We start from the raw sequence: 22,874 nt of genomic DNA on the forward strand, positions 1-22,874 counted from the left end.
ATATTACTGCAAAAAAAATTCTTTTACACCCTCCTAATTTCCAAAGGTGAGGTCCTGTTTTGACCAAAAAAAAAAAATGGTTTTATGGCGGTTGCATGAAACAAACACATTTCGCTGATTAAAGTCTAAGTCTGTCTTCAATTGGGCTGCGGTGCACCTTCCTTGGTGGTAATTGGACAGAGTGCCCGGGGTGGGGCCAATTAATTTATTTAGCTTTCATGGCTGCAGTCCAGAGTTTTTTCATTTTCCGTTAGGTTCACAGATGATGCAAATGCAGGTCACGTCTCTACACTGCCCCAGGCAAACTACGTCCATGGTTTTGCCTGGCCATGGCTGGGTTTCACACACACTTTACCTGTTTTACAGGTGGGTATGGTTGATTTCCGTTGATTGGTGGTGTTGCTTAGTGTAATGGTCCCATTTGCGGTTGAGATTGATATTCATCGAAGGCATTGTTCAGTGGTGGATCCTTCAGCGGTGCCTTGGTGAGTGACTTGCGCAGGGGGTTGGGTTTTTGGTGCCTTTCCTTTGGAGTTGGGATGTTCGGTGTAAACCTCGGTTCCTGCTTGGCGTCTAGGTGGCGTGCGCCGTGAGAAGTCTGTTTCGTATTATTGCATTGAGCGAAGATTTCGCTGCTTGGCCAACAAGGTCCTTTGGCCACCAGGAGTTATGCATGTGGCCCTTATCAATGTCTTATTGATGTATGTGCTACTGATGACAAATGGTAAAATGGTTGTCGGTTTTGGCCGGGGGCTCGGCAAGTATGGTTTAATCTTTCTCACCTAACATTTGTGCATTATCGGCCTAGAAGCCAAGTATACTTCACGGGGCTCTGCTCACACCAAAGTGGGCCAAGATAACACAAAGCACAGGATGAGAGTGCGGTGTCAGTCATATATGGCGATTTATGAGAGATATGCCAGAGGTTGCGTATATGATATCACAGACTTGATCAGTGATATTATCATGGTTCATCCTTTGTCCCAATACAGACAAAAGTTACGGACAGGCTCTGTTTTGCAAAGAATAGTTATTTTGTCTCTTCATGTGCCTCTTTCGTAGTACAACAAGGTCAATTTTGTCTCCAACGCGGGGATTGTGCGCCACTATTCTGTTTCCAAAGGGCTCCCGCGTTCCGCTTTTGGCTCCTATTATGTGCAGGTGACCTGTCTGCCTGTTGCGGAAGTTGATTAGTGTAAGGGTCCCATTTGCGGTTGAGCTTGCTAGTCATCGAATGGAGACATTTATTGAATGTTCAACACGTTATGGTGATAGTCCCACCAGTTCAGAATGGAAGCATTTTCAATATGCTACGCAGGGAAAGCCAGAATTGTGGCTTCAGTTATCTTATACAACTATCAAGCATTGTTAAAGCAAAGGGTACTGGCGTGTAGTAAGTACTGTGGTTTTGTAGTATATATCCGGAGGCAATGTCAGAAGCCACAAAATAACAGTCTGCCTTTGCCACCGGTTAACAGCCCAATGGTGGGAAAGTATAATTTTACACTTACTCAGGAAATTTCAACGCAAAGAGAGGCACTGCGATATATTGAGACTGCATTGTGCAATTGGCTACGAGGGTCTTCATGGGGAACACCTGCGGGCACCATATAGAATCAGGTACTGTGTACACTGGGTGGGCATTCCCCTGCAGCCAAGGGCCGGTATCGGGTAGCTTCAGTTAAAACATATTCACCCGCGCTTTAACCAGGGCAGCAGGCAGGTGGTGGTAGTTGTCAGCTAACAAGTGTGCTGTGGCGCGGAAAAGTTTGGTAAACACTGCGTAAGTGCAAATGGCGACAGGGTATTTTCGACATTTTGGCATCCCAAAATTCAGGAAAGGGCAGGTATTTGCACATAACTTTCCCCTCTGGTTCCACAGACTTGTCTGCCCCCCTGGGTTATCCTTCTGCGGGCTAGAACCAGACAATAGAAGGGGCATCTTTTGGGACTGGGGTCCCTAACACATTGATAGTCAAGCGCTGGGGTAGATGTACCAGGAAAGGCATGGTCACAACTGGGGTTGCCGCCAAGTTCTGGGGTCAAACTGGGTGGGAGCATTAAGTCTTCAGTCCTGGGGTAGCATCCAGCAACCCTTCAATCCAAGTAAGGGCACTTAGCGATAGATAAGTATCAGCGAGTGGGCCACATACACTGGCTAGTCAGCGACTCCGTGCCCCGGGGGCATGCGCGCTTTACAAATACACAAAGCTGCAACCAGAAGGGTGCCAAGTGGCATAACCAGTAAAGAGGTTTAAGAGGTGTCTCTGGTGTTACAGCTGGGTGGAGCCAGTCCCACTTAGAGGTACGCCCGGGGGAAAATGGTGTGCTCCTTTAGGTTCCCATGACCTAGGCGGTGTGTGGCATCTCCCATATCAAATGTTAGGCACTAGATTACAGACAGTGCGCCCTGTATCGAATCAGACAGATTCGCTAAGCGGGTATGCCAGGGGGCTTCACTAGAGGGAGCTGAGCGGGCGAAATTCCTATAAAGAATATGGGATGCAGGGCAAGTGCTGGGGTGCAGCCGTGCTCAATGTTCATACGCCTGTTATGGACATCCCTGTGCGCATTGTTTTAGCAAGTAAAGGGACGGTGCCAAGGTTTTAAGTATAATCCTTCTTGCCCTAATAGCCTAGTTGGCTAGCGGGGGTAGGAACGATCTCCTAACAAGTGAGCTGCTGTCCCAGAGATCGGAGACACATGTGTCCAGCCACACACGGTGCTAGAAGGGCAGCAGCCAGTGTGATCAGCAAATAGGTGGGGCATCGTGAGCCAGGGCGTCTGAAACTGTCCCGCCCTGAGTGGGACGGTGCTGAGTCATGTGATGCAGTGGAACTCTGCGGCGTGAGGTGTATAGTGCTTGGCACAACTTCACAGGCATAAAGGGTGTTTTTGTTTCCTCAGACACTAGCTGATCCAAGCTAACGTCTAGGGCTATTGGGATATAGATGGATTATCGATAACCAGTAGGGATGTTCCCTTTCATCTAGATTTGCAGGAGGCTCTAGACAGGAGAGTTAGCGGGCAAGACTATAGCTATTTTGGTGGGGGGCTCTGGCGGCGACGGTGGCCGCCTCCAGAGCTGTGGCGGAGTTACAAGGCGATCTGGAAGCAAATGGGTACCGAAGGGTACCTCTGCGCGGCACCATAGGGGGTGCCAGAGCCCAGGAGCCTCATGAGAGGTTCCTGGAAAACCATGTTGGCGCCCCGTTAGTCCTTCAGGCCCACAACCACCCGAACAACCGGGGGCTTGCCTAGCTATGCTCCGCCCTGAAAGGGGCGTGAGTAATAAGGGACCGTGATCCGGGGAGAGGATCACCGAAGGGGCAGCACAGATGGGGTTCGCCCCAGTGTTGCTTGGCTCATCAGGCGGCCCAGATGGTTGCCTGCCCTTGGATCACCCGTAAGATAACCCACCATATTACATAACGGTGTATGTAATAAACCTGCAGCAGTTTTTTACAAACAAAATTTGTGTGGTGTGTTTTATTTATGCGTAGAATATGCATGCTATTTTGGGGGGGGGGGGGGAGTGTTGCCTCCTGCTGGTGCTATCACCGGTGCTGAGCACTGGCAGTTTTGTAAAGGAGGCCTCGAAACAGGTCTCTATCGCGCTCTGTTTTGTGCTCTGGCACAGGCGGTCCGTTTTTTCCGGACTGCAGTAGAACAGGTACAGCGATGTGAGCGTGCTCACACTGCTCACTTCTCACTAGTGGAGAAGTCTCGGCATGACGTCATGTCAGGTGAGCGTTGTAGGTCAAGGGAAATCCTTTATAGAGAGTCATTTTCTCTCTGAATTTTCCATTCTCTGTTTGAAACTCAGGAGCAGCAACATTGTGGTGGTGTCACATGCAACTAACAACCATTGAAAAAGCCAATAGTCCTGACTTGTTGTAGGTATGATGTTACTTGTATCATATATTTGGATGCAATGACAGAAACAGCAAAATACAAGTCGGGCAGCACACTATGCTAAGCACAGATTTTTAGCTTATGTGTTTTTAAGCCACGCCCTTAATTACATTGGCCACGCCCCTTCAAGAGAGACACCAGTTTTTTCACCCCACTTAAAGCCCTGGTTCCAGTGCATAATTAGTTAGCAGCGCCTAGCTGAAAGCAGTTTAGTTAGCACAGATGCTTGGCGCCTCTTTGTCTGCATTGTCTATGTTGTTGATCGCTATCGATTAAATCATTCTGTGCCCCCAGAGTTTGCAGAGTAGAGAGCCATAAACCGACACAGGAGGTGAGAGGGAGCTCCCTGCCCTGCAGGGTTACAGTCACACTCACACTGGATATGCCAGCTGGAACTCACAAGCATCCCACAGGTGCATGGGTCCCGCAGAGCTTTCAGGAACACGTCATGGGGCCTACCTGCATGCTTTTCACTGAGCAAAGGGTGCGGGGGAGCTCCAAGCAGAGTACGCAGCAGTCAGACAGGGAGCTCCCAGGCCGCTCCTGACAGCCAGGCACAGGAGGTGAGGGACCTTCCTGCGTCCCATGCAGTGACTTAAACAAGCAGGTGTGTGAGAACGGGGAGACAAGGACCACTGAACCATAGAGTTTTTTTCAGAAACAAAGGTCATTTATATAGAGGGGGGAATGAGGCTTAAAAGTAGCACAAACATTCTGAAACTCAGTAAACTTCGGTTAAAGTGTTGCTTTTGGTGTTCTCGTATACAAGCACACCGAACCCTTACATTGTGCCAATAGCCAATGAGGCAGAGACATAAGCTTTAGTGGTATATAAGTGTGGTGACCTACGATAGGGGTGGGTGGAATTTGCGTAGTAGCGCTACGCAAACCTTCGCGAAACGGTAAATCTCTGCGAGCACGCAGAGTTCCGTGAACACGCGGAATTGCTTGTTACGCCCGTTCGCGATGCTTTTATCCTGTTCGCGAATGCGGTTTGCATGCTCGGGGGGAAATATCTTGCAAAGACGCATTTTGAAAGCACGAACAAGCAAAAAATTCCGCGAAGCCGCAGATAGCGGAATATTTGGCAATTCCACGTTCTCCGCTGAACGCGAAATTCCCCAAATTCCGCGAGCGGAACGGAATTTACTCTCCAGGCCTAACCTACAGTTGACTGAGAAGACTCCTCTCATGAGATTCTCTAGGGAAGCTCTAGTTGGTCACTTGTGCAGTTGTAGGCCTGTGGGAAGCATGCCCCCTGGCACAGTATTTATCTGCTGTTCCTCGTCACCTTCCACCAGTGGCCGGGCTCTGGTGATGCAAGGAGAGAGATGCTGACTGCCATTGGTTACCCATCTAAATTAACTGGCAGCAGGATGACCCTGGTGCTGGTGAGTAGATTCTTACCCAAGGTGGGATCATTTTGACTGGATTCTACCCAGCATCAGTGTCTTTAGTAGAGGGATACTCCAAGATCCACCCAGCCAGTACTTTCATCACAAGCATGTCAGCCCCCAGAACAGCTTCTGTCCTTTCTATGTACATGACTCCATCCAGGGCTCGGGACCACCCTATGCTGCCGCTGAAAACTGTGTTGTGTATGCATGAGGAGCTTGCACTCCTACTGCACAGGCTTTATTTTGTATTGTCTAAAGGAAGCTTGCACTACTAATGTCCAAATGGCTACTATATTCCGTGTCTCACTGAAGCTTCTACTTAAGAGCCATTGCCAATGTTTATTACGAGGCATGACTGCAAACTCCACTTTAAAGTGGCCATCCAGTGTGAGTAGAAATAGCTAGTTCTCTTAATCCAACCTTGTTCTGTCACAAATAGTCATCAACAAGGTGGATTCCAGAATGTCCTATTTGATGATGACTGGTTGGTGCTTAAGACAGTTTTTTCTTTCCCTCGTTGTACGGCCCTTTGATACAACAATCCTGCTACAGTAAGTCTTAACCTTAGGAACTTCAGAAGTATTGTTACGCAGTTACTGGTCCCTGTACCTCGAGCTCACACCCTAGCCCTGCCCCTCCATACACATCCTTTGTAGTTGGCACACCCATGATAGATGGCAGGTGATCTCTAGGGGCCTACAGGCTCTATAGAGGGCGGAGGCACATCAGAGGAGTCGGAGATGGAGGAAAGGCTTCAGGAATCACACACTCGCCCTTAGCCCGGGGTTCAGCCCTAAGGCGAACAATTCGACCCGCAGTCTTTTCAGGTCTGGCACAATGGGGTATGCAGGCGACACCACACCTTGCTTTTATAAAGGGTGGGAAGAGACCACAATGCTGTCCCATGAGGGCCACTGGCTTCACCATGATAATAGTGGGCTGGACCCCTGCAGGCCGCCATGACACATGAACCAACTTTCCTATTACCAAGGCCTGTACAGGAGGCATGCCGGCGTTTGTAAGCATGCAACGTCCCTCCGTTTTAGATGAAGAGGCTCCAGCTTCCTGTAAAGACAACGCACACTGTGTTCGCTGCCCTACACCTAGTCTAACAAGCATTTACAATGCAATAGGTCTCGCACTGACATTATTTTGAGCTATTGACATTGTAAATGACATTGTTTTTTTGTTTTTGTTTTGTAAAACATAAATAAAAGGCGTTTGCTCTTGACTATTGACATTGCAAATGACAATGCCTTTTATTTGTGTTTTCTTTTTTAAAACATAAATAAAAGGCATTGGTATTAACAATGCCAATAGCTTAAACTAAACTTTTAGCTATTGGCATTTTAAATTACAATGCCTTTTATTTATGTTTTACAGAAGAAAAACAACAAAAAAACCAATGTCATTTACAATGTCAATAGCTGAAAATAATGTCAGTGCAAGACCTATTGCATTGTAAATGCCTGTGTTAAAATGTCTGAGGACTCCAGGGTGGCGTGTATGGTGAAGTAACCTCTAGCATGGAATCAAGGTTCCTAGAAGAATCTATTGGTGGTGTTGGTGTGGCTCTGATTGCTGTGGATGTGCTTTTAGGGGAGGGAAATCAAAACAGAGTGGTGTAAAGGGCCGGAGAGGAAATTATTTAAAAATATTCTCACACGACCAGCTTGAAACAAATTCTAGTTGTGTGGAGCAAGATGGCTGGCAAGAGTGCATAGCAGGTAAGGATCACAGTATCATTTTATTCAATTCATGTTGTGAAAATGGCAATGAAGTAAAGGGGGCTAAAATGGAGTGAGAAGTGACCAGGTGTGCTGTGCAGTGATCTTGCTACTCAGTATTCTAATATGCATTAATGCCCATCTATGTAAACAAGCGTGTCTGCAGATGAGAAAACATCACCCATTATTGTGTCTACAATTGCAACACCATGTGAAGGACAACTACTCTCTTCCTGAACCTTTCGAAGGAGGCGAGCCGCCATAAATCACAGGATAATGGTGGACTGTTCCCGGTTCATCCTCTTCGTCTACCCCTTTCCACGTCCTTTCTGGGCCTACGAGCAGGTGACAGTGACCCGCCTGGACACGGCATACACTTGGTTTGTCCAAAGTGGTCAAAGCAAAACCCCGTTTGCTCTCCCCCGCCACCCCCTCCGCAGACTCCAGACAACTGGTTTGCAATTAGAATTCCACCAAGTACGACAAATGCAGGGCAATAAACTGGTCACTCAGAGCCTTATCCCAGATCAAGAGGAAAGACCTAAACCACCCCAAAGAGACGACGGAAACCCGGTGCCACTGGGGCTTTCTCCAATCTCTTGCCAGTAGTGTGTGCTTCTGGCAGATGTCGGTGCAAAACAACAACAAAAAACAAACGGAAAAGTACCACGGCGTTTATATTTCATGTTGCAAACACTGCAGCGTGTGTGTGTGCTCTGATTGCGGGCCATATTCAGATGAATTCATTCTATACTTACACTTGCTGGCCGCTCTTAATTCATCTTAAGAATCAATAGCCAATATGAGGACGCCTAAATTCATTCTATACTTACACTTGCTGGCCGCTCTTAATTCATCTTAAGAATCTATAGCCAATATGAGGACGCCTGAATAAAACACCGAGCGCTTCCCGCTGGTTATTAAGCAGCACGGGCCCTCGCGATGCATATCAATGCACCTGTCAGTGCGGTTTGCCACAAAATTTATGACTGCTCGCGCATGGCTGTAAGCGCTTCGGCGGGAGTGAAAGGAAAGGCGCTTCCCAAGCCATGGGACTCTCGGCTTTGTATAACAGGCAGAGGCGTGGGAGGAAGGCCGGAGAAGAAAGGATCCCCGACTCCGCACATTTCTCCTTTTCCAGAGCCCGCGGGCCCGGTTGATATAAAGTGCCTCGGAGCGCAGCCGCCACTATTTGCTTTCTTCTGTGGAAGACGCCGGCACTTCGCTCCGAGGCTCGTCCGTGAATCGCGCGTTGTTTGTGGATGGTATGGGGGTACGGTTTCCCGACAGGATCATACAGCAGCACGGTGCTTGGGGTCCCGACCGCATGGAATGGATGCAATCTTCTGGGCTCTCTGCTCGCACTTGCTTCGTTTTTGTTCTTTCCGGGGCGGGGGGGGGCCTGGCTGGCTGCATTTGTTAGGGTCCCGATTATGTGGCTAAAAGGAGATTTGGCTGCCGCCCGGCGTGGCTCACTGATTAACAAAAGTCCTCTGGGAACAGAATGGCGGGTTTTGGGCAGTCCTGGTACGGGGCCCTCACAGAGGCCTACAGAACAAACTTTTCGCCTCAGGGTTTCGGATGCTACAAATCACTGCTAAAGACAATACACAAACATACAAGCTACGTTTTTTGAAAATAGCGGAGCCTTCAGTCATCGCACTGAAACTTTAGCAACTGTTTCCAGCCACTTCCGGTTCCGCCGGCCTCCAGGGGTCCTCTTTAGAAGTATTTGCTTTAGCCCTGTACCTTTGTGACCGGACGGAAAGGGATAGGCGCCGTTGCTGCACTTGGGACAGCGAGTCTACAGCGTGTCTTGCTCATGCTGCCTGCATGCGCCAGTAGGCTCTTTGATTGGTTGACAAGGTCTACCAATCAGAAACCTTATTTGGTAGTTGCCAACCAATCAGGGAGCCAACTGGCAGAGAGCAGGCAGCGTGAGCAAGACACTCCGTAGAGATCAAAGACTGTGTTTGCTCAAAGAAAAAAAAACGCTTGCCATCTGTTTTCATTCAGCCGCTTGTATTTGCATCTGGGCTGAGTGAAAACGGATGCTTTTGTCACGATGGGCGGCATCACAAAACTGCAAGGGTGGTAACACAACTGATGTCCAGTAAATCGAAAGTGATAAAATAACATAAATCACGATGCAAGCGAATCAAAAACGATTCGGACACAGGGGCGTGGATTAAAGTCCCCTTCTTCATACTGTTTACTATAGCTCTCGAGGGCGAGGAGCGCATGCGCGCTCCAACGCCAGGCGAGACCTAAAAATGTACCCATGCCTTTCAAATGCACAACCTTCCCGCTTCTGTGATCTCCCACTTCACTTCTAAACTTTGCTTTCCTTAGTGGAAGTTGCATGTAATTTCAGCTGCATCCTAGAAATGGTCTCTAATACCACACAAATTATTTTGTTGGCATCTAATTGTTTTTGGTGGTTTTATTTGATGTTTTTTCATCAATTCAAATAATTTCCTGTATTATATCCGGTAGTCTTAAATAATTACATTCAGCAAAAAGCCAAAAAACCAACGTGCCAGTGAATGGTTCAAGTAGAACACACCAAAACACAGTTGATGACTGGTCAGTTGGAAGTTCCACTCGGAAACGCTCTTTTCTTGTCAACTCATGTGAAAGTGAATTTTCTATCCCAGGAAATGGTAAACCATGGGCATATCATCATCGCCTTCCCACGCTTTCCCCTGTTACTCAAGTGTTCAGAAAACAACGTCAATGGAGAAGCCACGTCTCAGTTCTTGACTTTACTTTATGAAGCATTGTAAACTGGTACTTTTGGACAATATGTCTAACCCAATAATACATAACCCAGACTGCTTTAGGGGGTTGACTCAAAGCCAAGAACTGTCTTTAAAATAGTTTTTCCGGTGATATAGAGACATATGGTAAATTTGCTCCCAGACATTTCTCATCAGTAACACCAGACAAACAGACATTGTTTTGTACAGTATGGCAGTGCAGAGGTAATTAGAACTCTTTGAGAAACAAAGTGCACACATTTTAAAAATGTGAGATTTGTCAAGATGTAAAGCAACACAGTTTCCCATGCACACTCAATCGACAGTATGCAGGAACCGAGACGGGCGCCTCGTGGCTGGATGGCACAATATCACAACATGACACCTCCCGCAGTGTAACGCAGTCAGCTAACGTGCTAGTCCAAAATCTGACAACCACGTGTAAAGCAATCGGTAAAAGAAGCAGACATGCTGCTGGCGCTGGCTAGAGAGAACACGCATTGACAGCGCAAAAAAATCTGGCTTTTTGGGGGGGGGGGGGGCGAAAAGATGTTTTGTGGGTTTATTTTATTATGTATTTTATTTTTTCAACTTGTGAAGTGCACCAGCATACCAAGGGGTGCTTCATTTAGCAGCAAATCTAATATATCTCAAAACAAATAACGTCCTAAGATCATGTACACCAAAGTAGGGAAAGGACTAAGAAAAGAAAAAGAAATCACAATTAATATAAAGTTGCTTTCCATTATCCATGGACAATGAGGAGTTTATGGTTCTTTATATGCTAACGTTCACAGCATGGCTGCCATAGCTATACTAGCAATGCATTTACATTGACCGCAGCATAATGTTTGTATAGATCAGAGGTGGTGACTATATCAGCAGAAGTGCTTCCTATACCTATGGGGAGCCATTCTTATTAGTAACAGTGAAGAATTCCTATATATTGTCCATAGAACAGGGGGGGGGGTGATCAGCAACTGTATAGAAATGTTATTGCTCAGAGTGGGACATTCATATGAATCCTAACAAGCAATTCTTAACAGCCCAAGACATCAGTGCATAAGTCGCAGCACAGGCTTACTTCACAGAGCAGGTAATCTCACTGATCATGTTACAACAACTTATCGATAATGACACCCGAATCACACAGAAAATATCTGATAATGTATGTTATGTTGTGTTATGTTACGAGTCATTTGTAATGGGTGCAGTATGCATTGGGGTGGCCTTCAAGCACATATATAGGCCAATTACCTTCAAAACTTGGTTTTATGATGCCACATCATCAGTTGTGTGTTTATTTTTGATTAGTTTACAGCTACAGGAAGTGTGTCTTCATCATAGAGTTGTCAGTGAGTTATAGTGTTTGATGCGTGTGGCGGGGTTCTTACCAAACTGATTGGGTGCCATCTGGGTTATGTGGCTTAAACTGCAGAGGTCTTGATATTGGAGGCTCCCACCACAGGCTTATAGCAGCTAGAATGTGTTCAGTGTGCATTGTCCCCTGGGGAGCTGAACTCCAAAATAATGACCACAGTGTTAGCATATCTGAGTGTACCCCCTTTCATAATAACGTACAAATCATTGACTTTGAGAAAGAACAGTCAACGTCCCCCTCTACATTAATACCTGGTCCTTCGTTCGCTGACCCGTTATCACTGAAGGTCCCTCAAGCCCTCTTCACTCAGTTCCGTTCCCTTCCCTGAAACACAACCTCACCAAGCTCTTTAAACTGTGCCTTCAAGAATACTACGTGACTGCAGCATTATTTTTGGCTTATGTTTCCCTACCATGCACTCATTCCTGGATTCAGTCACCAGCATGGGTGTGAAGCGTCATGGATGACTTAATGGTACACAGTGAAAGTGACAGGGATTCGTTTTTCAAATCCTATATCTATTTTCTTGCACCTTGTGTCTTGATTAGGAAACGGAAGTGTAACAAAAGGGTTTGTGTTGATAAGGAGCGCTTGGGTGGCAGCCTGCCAAGTGCAACTAGCACGAGTTGCGCTAAACAGGAAAGGAACACAGGGAGAGAATTGGCATGGAGGGAATATGGGAGGGTCTAGAAGAGGAAGGGTGGTATGGTGGGGGTACTGTACCCCTTTCATATGAGGGTTACGCTATGGATGCCCTACCTCACCACCCTGCACAAGGTTACCTCCTAACTCTCGATGTAAATAAATTGTGGCTTCGTGACCTTGGGACTTTTGCACAGCGAATGTTGCACACCAGCCAATGAAGAGGCAGTTCCATAAGCATACACATAAATCCCATGATCCCATTGGAAGCTGTGAAGCAACTGATACAAACGACAGTCAGGGAGCTCAATTGCGCGAAACAGCCTTTCCTACGCAACCGCAAGGTGTTGGATTTAACTCCAACACCTTCCCTACTGTTGCATACACTGGGGTTGGAATAGAAAATTAATCTATTCCAACTTCCAGGGCTCCCCCGACAGAAAGTAAAGGTTGGCGTTGCAACGGCATGCGATGTAATGGCATGCATTATAACGTCACATATTCCTTTGTGATCCTTACAAAGCATTGTTAACGATCAGAGGGCAGAATTCATCCTGATCATAGCAGAGTAATAATATCGATCACGCCCTGACATGAACTTCCATTGTCCTATGGCATGGACTTCCATTGTCCTATGGCGTGGGCTTCCATTGTCCCATGGCGTGGGCTTCCATTGTCCCATGGCGTGGGCTTCCATTGTCCCATGGCGTGGGCTTCCATTGTCCCATGGCATTCTTCCTGGCCACTGCATGGAATCATTTTATAACATAGAAAAGCATTTCTATTCATCATGCCGTAGAATCTGTGATCAAAGCACCCCTCTACGTGATTATAGCATGAAAATAATATTGATCATAGTACAAAGTTCCTATTGATAACAGAATACAAGGTGAATTGATCACAGCATGGCATCCATATAGACAATAGTATGACACCATATTGATCTCTGCCTGAAATTCTAATTAATCATAACATATTATTTATATCAATCATAGGAGTCACTTAAAGACTGTAGCATAGGATAATGATCGATGACAGCATGACATATATACCTATAATAGCATGGGTCATAAATAATAATAGCTGACTGGCATGTGGATTATGGCAAAGAACGATATTGACCATAGCATTGTTATTGATCACAGCACAACCTCTGTATAGAGCAAAGTTTGAACATCAAAATGATACGAAGATGTTATTACTGTTGATCACAGCTTTTAATTATTTTTAATTACATCAGAGAGCTTCTAGCTACTAAAACATAGAGGGGCATATTTATGTAGGAGTAGTGTCACCCTTGGGTCATGCAACTGGACGCAAGAGCGACGCCACTACGTTTGATGTATCAAGCCATGCAAGGCCACCTTGCATGGCCTTCCGTGGCTAGATAAATCCAGAGTAACGTAACACAGTGCAAATCGCACCGCTGCGTTACTCTGTCCCAGGGAGGTTTTCCATGGGTGGTGCGTTTTGGTGTTCCCATCCACCACCTGTGGATTTTGGCGCATTCACAGATTTGCCATCAGTGATAAACCTGGGAATGTGTCAAAATGCCATGCCTCCCCAGGTGAAGCATAACGAGGAGTTTATTTAATTTACCTTATTACTTCCTATGTATGCTGCATCCTGCAGCACAGGTAGAAAGAGGAAAATGTCTCTCATGATTGTTTTATGCCCAAAGGTGCCCCTTTCTGCACAAAAACAATCCTGCTTACAACGCAGGCACCCTTGCACCAGCATGTAAGGGGGTCTGCATTGGTGCTAGGCAGCAGTTTGTCACGAGCTAGGCAGAGAGCAGGAATGCGCCGTATATTGTTAAGAATGGTGCATTTCTGCCCATTCCCTTTCATGCAGTGATAATTTCATAAATATGCCCCAGAATTTGTATTTATTTGAGTATGGATTATGGTGTTTCTATTAATCTCTGAAGAGTACATGTATTGATTATTAAACATTGATCAAACTGATCATACTCTGCAGTTCAAGTTGATGATGTAATGCATTCCTATTGATCAAAGGCAAACTTTATTCAGTAAAACTTTCTTGTGGTCCAAAGCACAACATTTTGAAAGTGCCCCAGATCGTTGCATGAATTTTTATATTATCATATCACAGAGTTATTATAGATCATAGCATGGAATACCTTGGCCTCAGTGTCAAGTCTGTTGATCAAAGCATGCGATTATTACTCATGATGGAATTCATATGGAGCGCAGCGCTCTCTTCTGATTGACTGCTCTGTGGGTTATCATCGGCTGTAGCTGTGTATCTTATCCGTCAGGGAGGAGCCCTCTCATGGAGCACAGATGGCATGTTATACTCATGTCAGTGACGTCATTATGAATATAGAACATTCTTATGCGGCATAGCATGGAACTATTCTAGTTCATAGTAGGGATATTTAATTGATCATAGCAATGGCACTCCTACTGATCACAGTATGGTATCGATCATGGAATGATATTATTATTAATATAAGTCTTGGATTTTAATCGCCTTACTTAGCATACCATTTTTTATTGAGATGGCAGGAAATTCTTCTTGGCCACAATAGTGCATTTCTTATTAATCACACAATTTCAATTGATTAAGTGTTCCATATTGTTTAGCACAACACTGTGTGAAGCACACTGTTGTTATTGGTCAAGACATCGATTTCTTAATGATCACATCACACTATTCGAGTCAACTGAATTCTTAGTTAGTGCAACACTGAATACTGATAACACCGCCTTATTTCGTTGACCATAATTTGGCAATATTTCTGATCAATTGATCATAGAATTAAACCTTATCGATCATAGATTGACATTCTTATTATTCACAGCGTGGTTTTTTCATGAGTGTGTGGCACTGTCGGGGTTCCTAGCATTAGTTTTTCTTTTATCATAGCATAAAATGTCATGAGTTGTAGGATCGAGCAATTTGTAATAACAGGATCAACGCTGAGCTGATCTCATTATTGGAGTTTTATTGACTACTACAGTGTCAAATCCTTGCTAATCATTGCTTTGAATTTTCATTGACCAGAAGCATGAATTGTTTATTCATAGATTGCAATTTTTATTGACAATTAGATGAAATTTTAATTGCATGAAATTGTTGTTGACCACAGAATTGTTAATCGGGCATAGCATAGCATTCTTTCTGATGATGACGTGAGCGCCTACAGGTCCACTGCTATTAGTAGTAGCTGCACGGGCTGAGCACACTACAGCTCTCCTACTGTGCATGCAACTGCAGTCCTATTGATGATAGCCTGGCCTTCTTATTGATTAGGGTGTGGCATGTTATCAATCACAGTCTGGCAATCTTGTGAAGGAAGGTGGGCTCTACTTACAGGTATGTTGTGAAAGGGCTCAGCCCTCCAGGTACCGTCGAAAGTCCTTGCTCTGAACAGTCCGTCCACATGCGCACCCCGTTCTCCTCGCAGCGGCATCCCGGGGGGCACGCGGGGGCCGTGGCGCCAGCGTCCTTCTCCGTGGAGGGGCTCCTGATAGCGCCAACGGCAGCAAGCAGGACCCAGAGCAGGGCGGTGCAGTCCATGGTGAGAGGTATGTGCCGGGTGTCTTCCCGCTGTCCGAAGATGCAGAGTTAATCAACAGGACTCTAGATGCCAATGCCAATTGGATCCAGAGCGGGTGTCCGGGCAATGAGGTCACCCAGACACCTTTCTGTAGTGTAAACAGGGGCACCTGTCCAGGATGGCACTGCCAGGCCAGGTTCCTGCTGAGACACCTCTTAGTGCTCGGGGAAGTGATGCCAGTCCTGCCTGACTTGCAGTGCAGAGTACCAGTGACTCTTTCAGGTAGCACTGACGTACACTGCCTTCCACTCAGATATGAATAATCAGCGCACAGGTGCAGTGTGCCATGGATATGCACAGCTGTGGGGCCACAGAGGTGGTCTCAGGTGCAGCGCATCCGCTGTATGCTTCGGTAGGATGCACCCAGTCTCCCCTCAGGTGCGGTGCACCCAGTCTCCCCACATGGTGCGGTGCACCCAGTCTCCCCTCAGGTGCGGTGCACTCAGCCTTCCCTCAGGTGTGGTGTAGCCTAGATGAGCACAGGGGCGCCGCACGAGGACTGCTCTCAGGCTGCAAACCCAGTGTGTCTCGCGAGCGCTCCCTCCTGTACACAGGGGCGATGCATCTGGCTGCTCGGTGCCTGGACGGTGTTCCACGCGGGACTCTGCAGGCCCCTCGGCCCCTGCAGTATTGAAGCTGCAGCTCGCGCACTGAGCAGCTCTCGGAGGATCAGACTTCTAGCGTTTCACTGGCAGGGCTGGGCTGGTGAATTTACCGGGGAGGAGTCGGAAACTTTTTTCTCCCTCTGACACTTCTGAAGAGCTGGCAGGAATTCCATTCAGAGAAAAAGAGCAAAAACGCCCCAGAGGAAGTAGAGCTCGGAATAGGAGGGAGCAAAACACTGTGTGGAGTGGAGGGGGATAAGAATAACGGGGGGCACAGCGTGGGTCAGGAGGAAGGACAGTGGAGGCCAGGTGGAAGCACTGCCTAGAGTATGAGTTCATAGCGCGTGGCATAAGGCAGAACGAGGCGGGTGGGAGCATAGCGCGAGGCAGAAGGGAGAGCAGCGGGGGGCAGAAGGGAGCACAGCGCGAGGCAGAAGGGAGCACAGCGCGAGGTGCAGGAGGGAGCATAGAGCGGACACAAGGGCGTTGAGAAGAGAGCAGGACGGAGCCCATCCCGAGGCTGGACGGCGTACTGCCCGAGAAAGACGGGAGGAGAGTCTCGAACAGGACGGTTGTAGCCTGGGCAGAATTAGTATTAACAGCAGATAGACGGACCACTGCCTGGACTGCAGCACGTGCTAAGGCATGAGTGAGCACTGATCTGGATGGGCCGAGGAGAAAGCACAGATCAGGACGGACTTGAGTAGTCTAAGACTGCAGGGAGACCTGAGGAGGGCTTCACTCTGAGGGAGAGGAGTACAGCATAGGAGGGAGTACAGCAGAGACAAAAAACCTGGGACGCAACCGACCTCCTAGTGCAGTACACGAGGGAGCGAGTCTCCAGAGGGATGGAGTGCACCCCACTGTAGGCTGCAGCGCACAGCCGTGGCCCGGAGGAGGCACATGGCCAGGGAAGGAGGAACAGATGCCATTGGCAGCCCTGCGGAGAGCACAACCGGGGGCAGGAGAGAGCACAACCGCAATAAAGGGTAATGCTGTAGTGTCGCGGTCTAGTGGACGCCACTACGTAGGCACGCAAATGCGTGTAGCGGCCATATTGGACGCTACTGCGCGTGCGCGAGGCGGATTAGAGCGATCGGAGCAGTATGCCCGGCGCTCTCTGGTGTAATAAATTAACGAATCAATAAAAGAAGGTTGGAACCACATCCTGGCTACTGCTCTTCACTGGGGGGAACCTAAGCAACATTACAGTGGCGACGAGGGTGGGATGAATCGACCCTGAAGGACACCCAGAGGAGGAGAGACCCCCACCAGCAGGAGAGCCGGAGGGGATGACGCCCTACTGTAGCAGGTACACCAGGTGGTCACAGGAGAGACACCAGGACACCACGAGAGAGCGCAGCAGTGGCAGACGGAAGCCAGAGGGAGGCACGAGGAAAGCAAGGGTGCCGACCAGTCGCAAGGAAGCGTAAGCAAGCAGTCCGGAGCAAGATATAGAGGAGGCCCTGGCGGAATCAGCGAGGAACAGAGCAAAAGGCACTGAAGATGCCCGGACGACCCGAAGAAGAGGAGAAGGGACGGAAGCGCCAGGCAGCCCTAGAAAACAATTCCTACGTATCAGACGCAATTGTACATCTACTAATGATTACAAAGTAGAAGCTACCTCTTTAGCCACAAACCTCAAGACTAGGGGTTACCCCTCCAAGGTGATTAAGGATTCAATGAAGAGAGCTCTCAACAATCCTAGAGAGTCCTTATTAGAAGTACATCACAAACCACCTGAGGATGTTATCACATGTGTCACCCCCTTCACACCTAACTCTGCCCCGACAAAGAAGATCATTCTAAAACACTGGGGTATTCTCAATACAGGCGACCTACAGATACCAAGACCTAGGTTTGCTTACACAAGAACCTGTAACCTGAGAAATATTCTGATTCACACCAGACCTAAATAACATGTTAACCCATCACAAACTACTCTCTGGGGTTTACCACCTGTCAAAGGACATTTCCCCTGCGGCATGTGTACTGTCTGTAAATTCACCACAGCTACTAAGGAAGTCACGTTGCGTTCCAATTCTAAATGGAATATCCAGAAACATACAAACTGCAACACCAAACAGTGTATCTACTTGATCACCTGCCCATGTGATTTACAATACATAGGCATGACCATGCGTCCAGTTAAAATCCGCATAATTGAACACAGGAGCAACATACGGTGCCAACGCACCACTACTAGACTATACAGACATTTCACGGAGGCTCAACACTCCCCTGATTCAGTACATTGGCTCATATTAGAAGCCCATGTTCAGATTTCCAAATCTTCTCTATTCAGGCTTGAACAGAGATGAGTACATAGACTATCATGCCACACTTAAGGTCTCAATGATGACATCCCATGGAGTACCGTACCTTAACTTGGATCTTGAGTATGACCCCCCCCCCCCCCCCCCCTGGATAATGACATTTGTACTCCTGAACCCTTCCTGGTTACTCTATCTGTAGACTGGTCCTAGCGGTGCTTGAGTGGTTGCTTCAGAGAACATTACTGTAGCGAGACTTTTGGCATACACCGGCACCCATACACCAGTGCTAGATTATGTCTTTTGATATTATTGAAGAGGACTACCCGCCCATTCCGCTACACATGTGGCTTTATTTTTATTTTTCTTGTCACTTTGTGATCACTATTGTAGTATAAGTGAGTAATACCTTTAATTTGTATCCAGATAACTGTTCCAACCTTTATGTATCACGTGACATGAACTGAGATAGTGATACCACACACCCCTACATAACCTCTCCCATCGCACCGAGATAGCGAGCAGGTTACGCCACCATGTGGTTTTATTACTCATGTTAATCCGAGATCGACACTATATTAATAGTAATCAATACCTTGATACTGCATCCAGACGCCTCAATGATACGATAGATCTTGTGTCTTAACATCAGACGTCACAGCGTCACTATACTCTACTCGCGACTGACTCGACGTACCCAATGAATATTCCCTTCCAACACGGTCTCGTAGCAACACCTACGCATCTGTTTCTTTTCGTTGTCTAGCAACTTGAGACGTCACACGTAACGTAACGACACACCACGTGACATTGCCTAGCAACCATAGACGTCACGGTGTTCCGTTACACGTACTCTCACACAGAGTATATCTTGCCACGCCGGCCTCCACTGCTCACCACCCCGGTTCCTGGCGGTTTGGGTAGGTCTCCCGACATAGCGTGAATTCACGCTGGTGAGTACACGATTCACTGACTGGTCCCAGCTCAGTAAGCAGCACCTGTCTGATGGCGATTGATGCCTGCCATGCATTTCTCCCCCTGACTGATCATATCGGCTACCGCGCGCCTTGGCAGACACACCTCTTGCCTGGGCTCCGGAGCCGGTATGCTCTCATGTTAGACTGGGCTATGTTTTGCGATGGCTGGACCTTCTTCCCAGTATTCTGATGATACGCTTACTTCTACATTCTATCAGTTAGCGTGACCTAAAACCAATTTAATTCATTGTATTTCTGGAACCTCTCCATGTTTTACAGGACCCAATCGGTGTCCTTTTAATAGCCGCCAGCACCGTTTGATAGCAATTCTAGTAACCTTACTAGGTGAGTCTGTCCTTGTGTTCTCCATAGATTATTACCAGCTAACTAGCGTTTTTAAATATAATCCTCTCACTCACCACCTAATCCCCTCCCTCCACTTTCACACGGCCCTCTGAGGTACCCCACTATAATTAATTCGTTTTGAACTACTACAAGCACGGGGATTTTTACTATACCATTGTTTTACACATTATGTACAGTATGAAGAGATTGTTTTTATATTGTTTATATTCTTTATTATTTTGCCTTATTTCAACAGGTGACAGACCTAAGGACGTGGTATGTAGATTTCACCTCACCACGTAATGTAGACAGTGCTTTTTGATCCTGATGAATTGCCCAGATCCTCCAGACATACACGGCATGAAACATGTTGATCTCCTAGAGTAGAGCTACACATCTAGACACTTTACTTCTAGTACCTAGCCACTCTACACCATTTTAATAGGGTAGTTTACCTTCTGCATAAAGCATTAATTAGGACTAACTGACCCTTTTTACTTCACTCCCTGCTACTTCTACTTACACTAGGCCCCTCACCCCCATACACCTATCGGCAGGAACAAAAGATCCCCGATAAAGAGCCCCGGTTTCGGGAGCCCGTCAAGGATTGCAGCGCCGACTTGACGAGGGGCATTGCTCATATGATGAAGCATGACACCTAGCTTGCTGGGTGTGTGAGAGCTCTAGTTCCACCAAGGGAATTTCCCTGGTCTTCCCTTGGTTACCTCTTGGTAACCAGCGGTTGGTTGAGTCCCAACTTCCACCGCCTTCCTTATCTCTTCCCTCCTGTACACGAGGAACTTTGTACCCTTTTCGGTGATAGTCCTAGAAAACAGGCATGAGAGAACAGGGAGCGAGCCAAGATGTGCGCACAGGCGTCAGCACTAACGACACCAGTCCCGTTCCTACCAAGGCCAGGGGAGCCTCAAATGAAATGGGAGGACTGGAGAGAATATTTCAAAAATTACCTCGAAGCATTGGATGACGAGAATGAAGAGGCGTTTTCCAGCAGCCGGAGGTAGAGGATACTCTTACATAATCTGGGACCAGAGGGCATACGAGTATTCCAAAACTTAACACCGGTCTCCCGACCAGCAGCAGACGATGATGTGTTCAAACACGCCATCGAAGACTTAGACAACCACTGTCGCCCCGCAGTATGCACATCTATCGACCGCTACAATTTCCAGCAGAGGAAACAAGAAGCGGGGGAAACGATAGACGACTACGTTGCAGCACTAAGGAAGCTAGCGATAATGTGTAAATTCGAAGCTCTACACGACAAATTTATAAAGGACCAAATAGTAATGCACACAACAAGCAAGACGGTGCAGGATAAATTGTGGGCAAGTTGAGATGCGACGCTAAAAGACGTGATAGCCATCGTGAAAAGGGCTAAACTAACCAAGCGCTGCGCAGACGTAGCGAAGAGAGACCAAGTCTCGAGACCCACGATAAACAAGGTGGAGGACGCCGACCAATACGGAAGAGGAAAACCGGCGCCAGGAGAAAACAAGGGAATGCACAAGGGGAAAGGAAAACCAGGACAAACGTGGAAACAAGACAAAGAAGGAACGTCGAAGTGCTACAGGTGTGGGAGCCCGAACCATGCAGCACATGACAAACGATGTCCCGCCTTCAGAGCAAAGTGCGCGTTCTGCGGCCTGGTCGGCCACTATGAGAAGGTGTGTCGAAGGAAGTGGAAACAGCGCGCAGTGAAATACGTGGCACAAGACCTAGGAGAGGAAGAAGAGGGTCAAGAGGAAGACGACAACGTCCTTTGCGTGGAAGACCAAGTGCTAGGCATTGACGGCAGAAGGTCTCGCAAACCCTAGTGCGACATTCACATCGGAGGAGTGGAAATCACTATAGTAGCGGATTCGGGGTCCCCCTACACGATCGTGCAAAGATCAGTGTGGAATGCGAAATTTGAACCTAAAGTAGGACCACATCTGGAACCTCCCGACATACGACCGGTCACATACACGGGAGAACCTATCCCAATGGTAGGATTCCGAAGACTGCTCTTTCAATTCAAAGAACGCAGCGCCCAGTGCAAATTGTACGTTGCAGAGAAAGGACCCTCAGTCCTAGGGTGGATGGACCAAGGAGAATTGGGAATGCAACTGAATCCGGGAGGAGACACCCAAGTGTTAGTAACGTTGGAAGGAAAATGGTCTAAGGCAGCGGGACTGCGAAGCGAATACCCGAAAATATTTGGTGACAAAATAGGGAAATTGGGAAAATTTACCCACAAAATTGTGCTCAAGGAGAATGCCCACCCTGTGACACACAAAGTGAGAAACATACCGATCACAGTGAGAGAGGCAGTGCAACAGGAGCTACACCGACTGGAAGAAGAAGGAATTATTGAACCCATCGACAGCGCGGAATGGTTTGCACCATTGCTGGTGGCCATGAAACCGACAGGCAAGGTGCGCTTATGTGTGGATCTCAGAGAACTCAATAAATGTATCGTGGTGGAGAAGTTCCTGCTACCACGCATAGAGGAAATGCTGGCACGAACAAAAGGAGTGAAATGGTTCTCCACCATCGATCTGAAGTCGGCGTATCACCAGGTAGTCCTGCACCCCACGAGCAAGAAACTGATGTCATTCATAACTCCATTTGGGTGCTATCAGTTCTGCCGCATGCCCTTTGGTCTGGCATCAGCAGCAGCAGTTTTTCAAAAGCTAATGGCCCATCTGTTCAGAGACATAGAGGGAGTGCAATACTTCCAAGACGACATCCTAGTGATGGGGAAGGAACAAGAAGACCACGACGAGAAGCTGGATGTGGTACTTAGGATCCTGGAGGAAAACAGACTACCAGCAGAGTGGGAGAAGTGCCATTTTGGCATGTCATCAGTCACCTACCTAGGGCATGAAATCGGAGAAAAGGGAATAACACCAAAAGAAGGGAACGTGACAGCCATCTGCGATGCTCCTCCGCCCACCACCAAGGAAGAAGTAAGATCCTTCCTTGGGATGGCGGAATACTACAGTAAGTTAGTCCAGCACTTTGCCACGAAAACGCACCACATGAGGCAGCTCACGAGGGAGAAAACAGCTTTTGCATGGACGAAAGACACGCAAGAAGAGTTTGACACAGTTAAACGAGAAATCAGCCAGTCTATCCCGCTACAAATGTACGATCCCCTAGGAAAATCGATATTGATGACAGATGCCAGCGAAAAGGGGTTAGGACCAGTGCTCATGCAAGAGAGACAAGACGGCAAGAAGGAGACAATCAGCTTCGCGTCCAGGT

At 47.5% G+C, this 22,874-nt stretch overlaps 1 protein-coding gene across 2 annotated transcripts in view; it reads right to left on the reverse strand.

Annotated features, from left to right (window-relative positions):
• Positions 1 to 15,560, reverse strand: part of LGR6 (leucine rich repeat containing G protein-coupled receptor 6) — a 1,163,733-nt gene extending 1,148,173 nt beyond the window's left edge. For both annotated transcript variants that reach the window (XR_014978909.1, XM_085645134.1), the window contains exon 1: positions 15,162 to 15,560. Coding sequence is in view for 1 of the 2 variants with exons in the window: in XM_085645134.1 (XP_085501260.1) it covers positions 15,162 to 15,367 (206 nt within the window). In the remaining variant the exon portion in view is untranslated. The remainder of the gene's footprint in view (positions 1 to 15,161) is intronic.
• Between the last annotated feature and the right edge of the window lie 7,314 nt (positions 15,561 to 22,874).

The sequence above is a fragment of the Triturus cristatus genome, chromosome 1_1 (assembly GCF_964204655.1).
Source record: "Triturus cristatus chromosome 1_1, aTriCri1.1, whole genome shotgun sequence".
Classification (NCBI taxonomy): domain Eukaryota; kingdom Metazoa; phylum Chordata; class Amphibia; order Caudata; family Salamandridae; genus Triturus; species Triturus cristatus.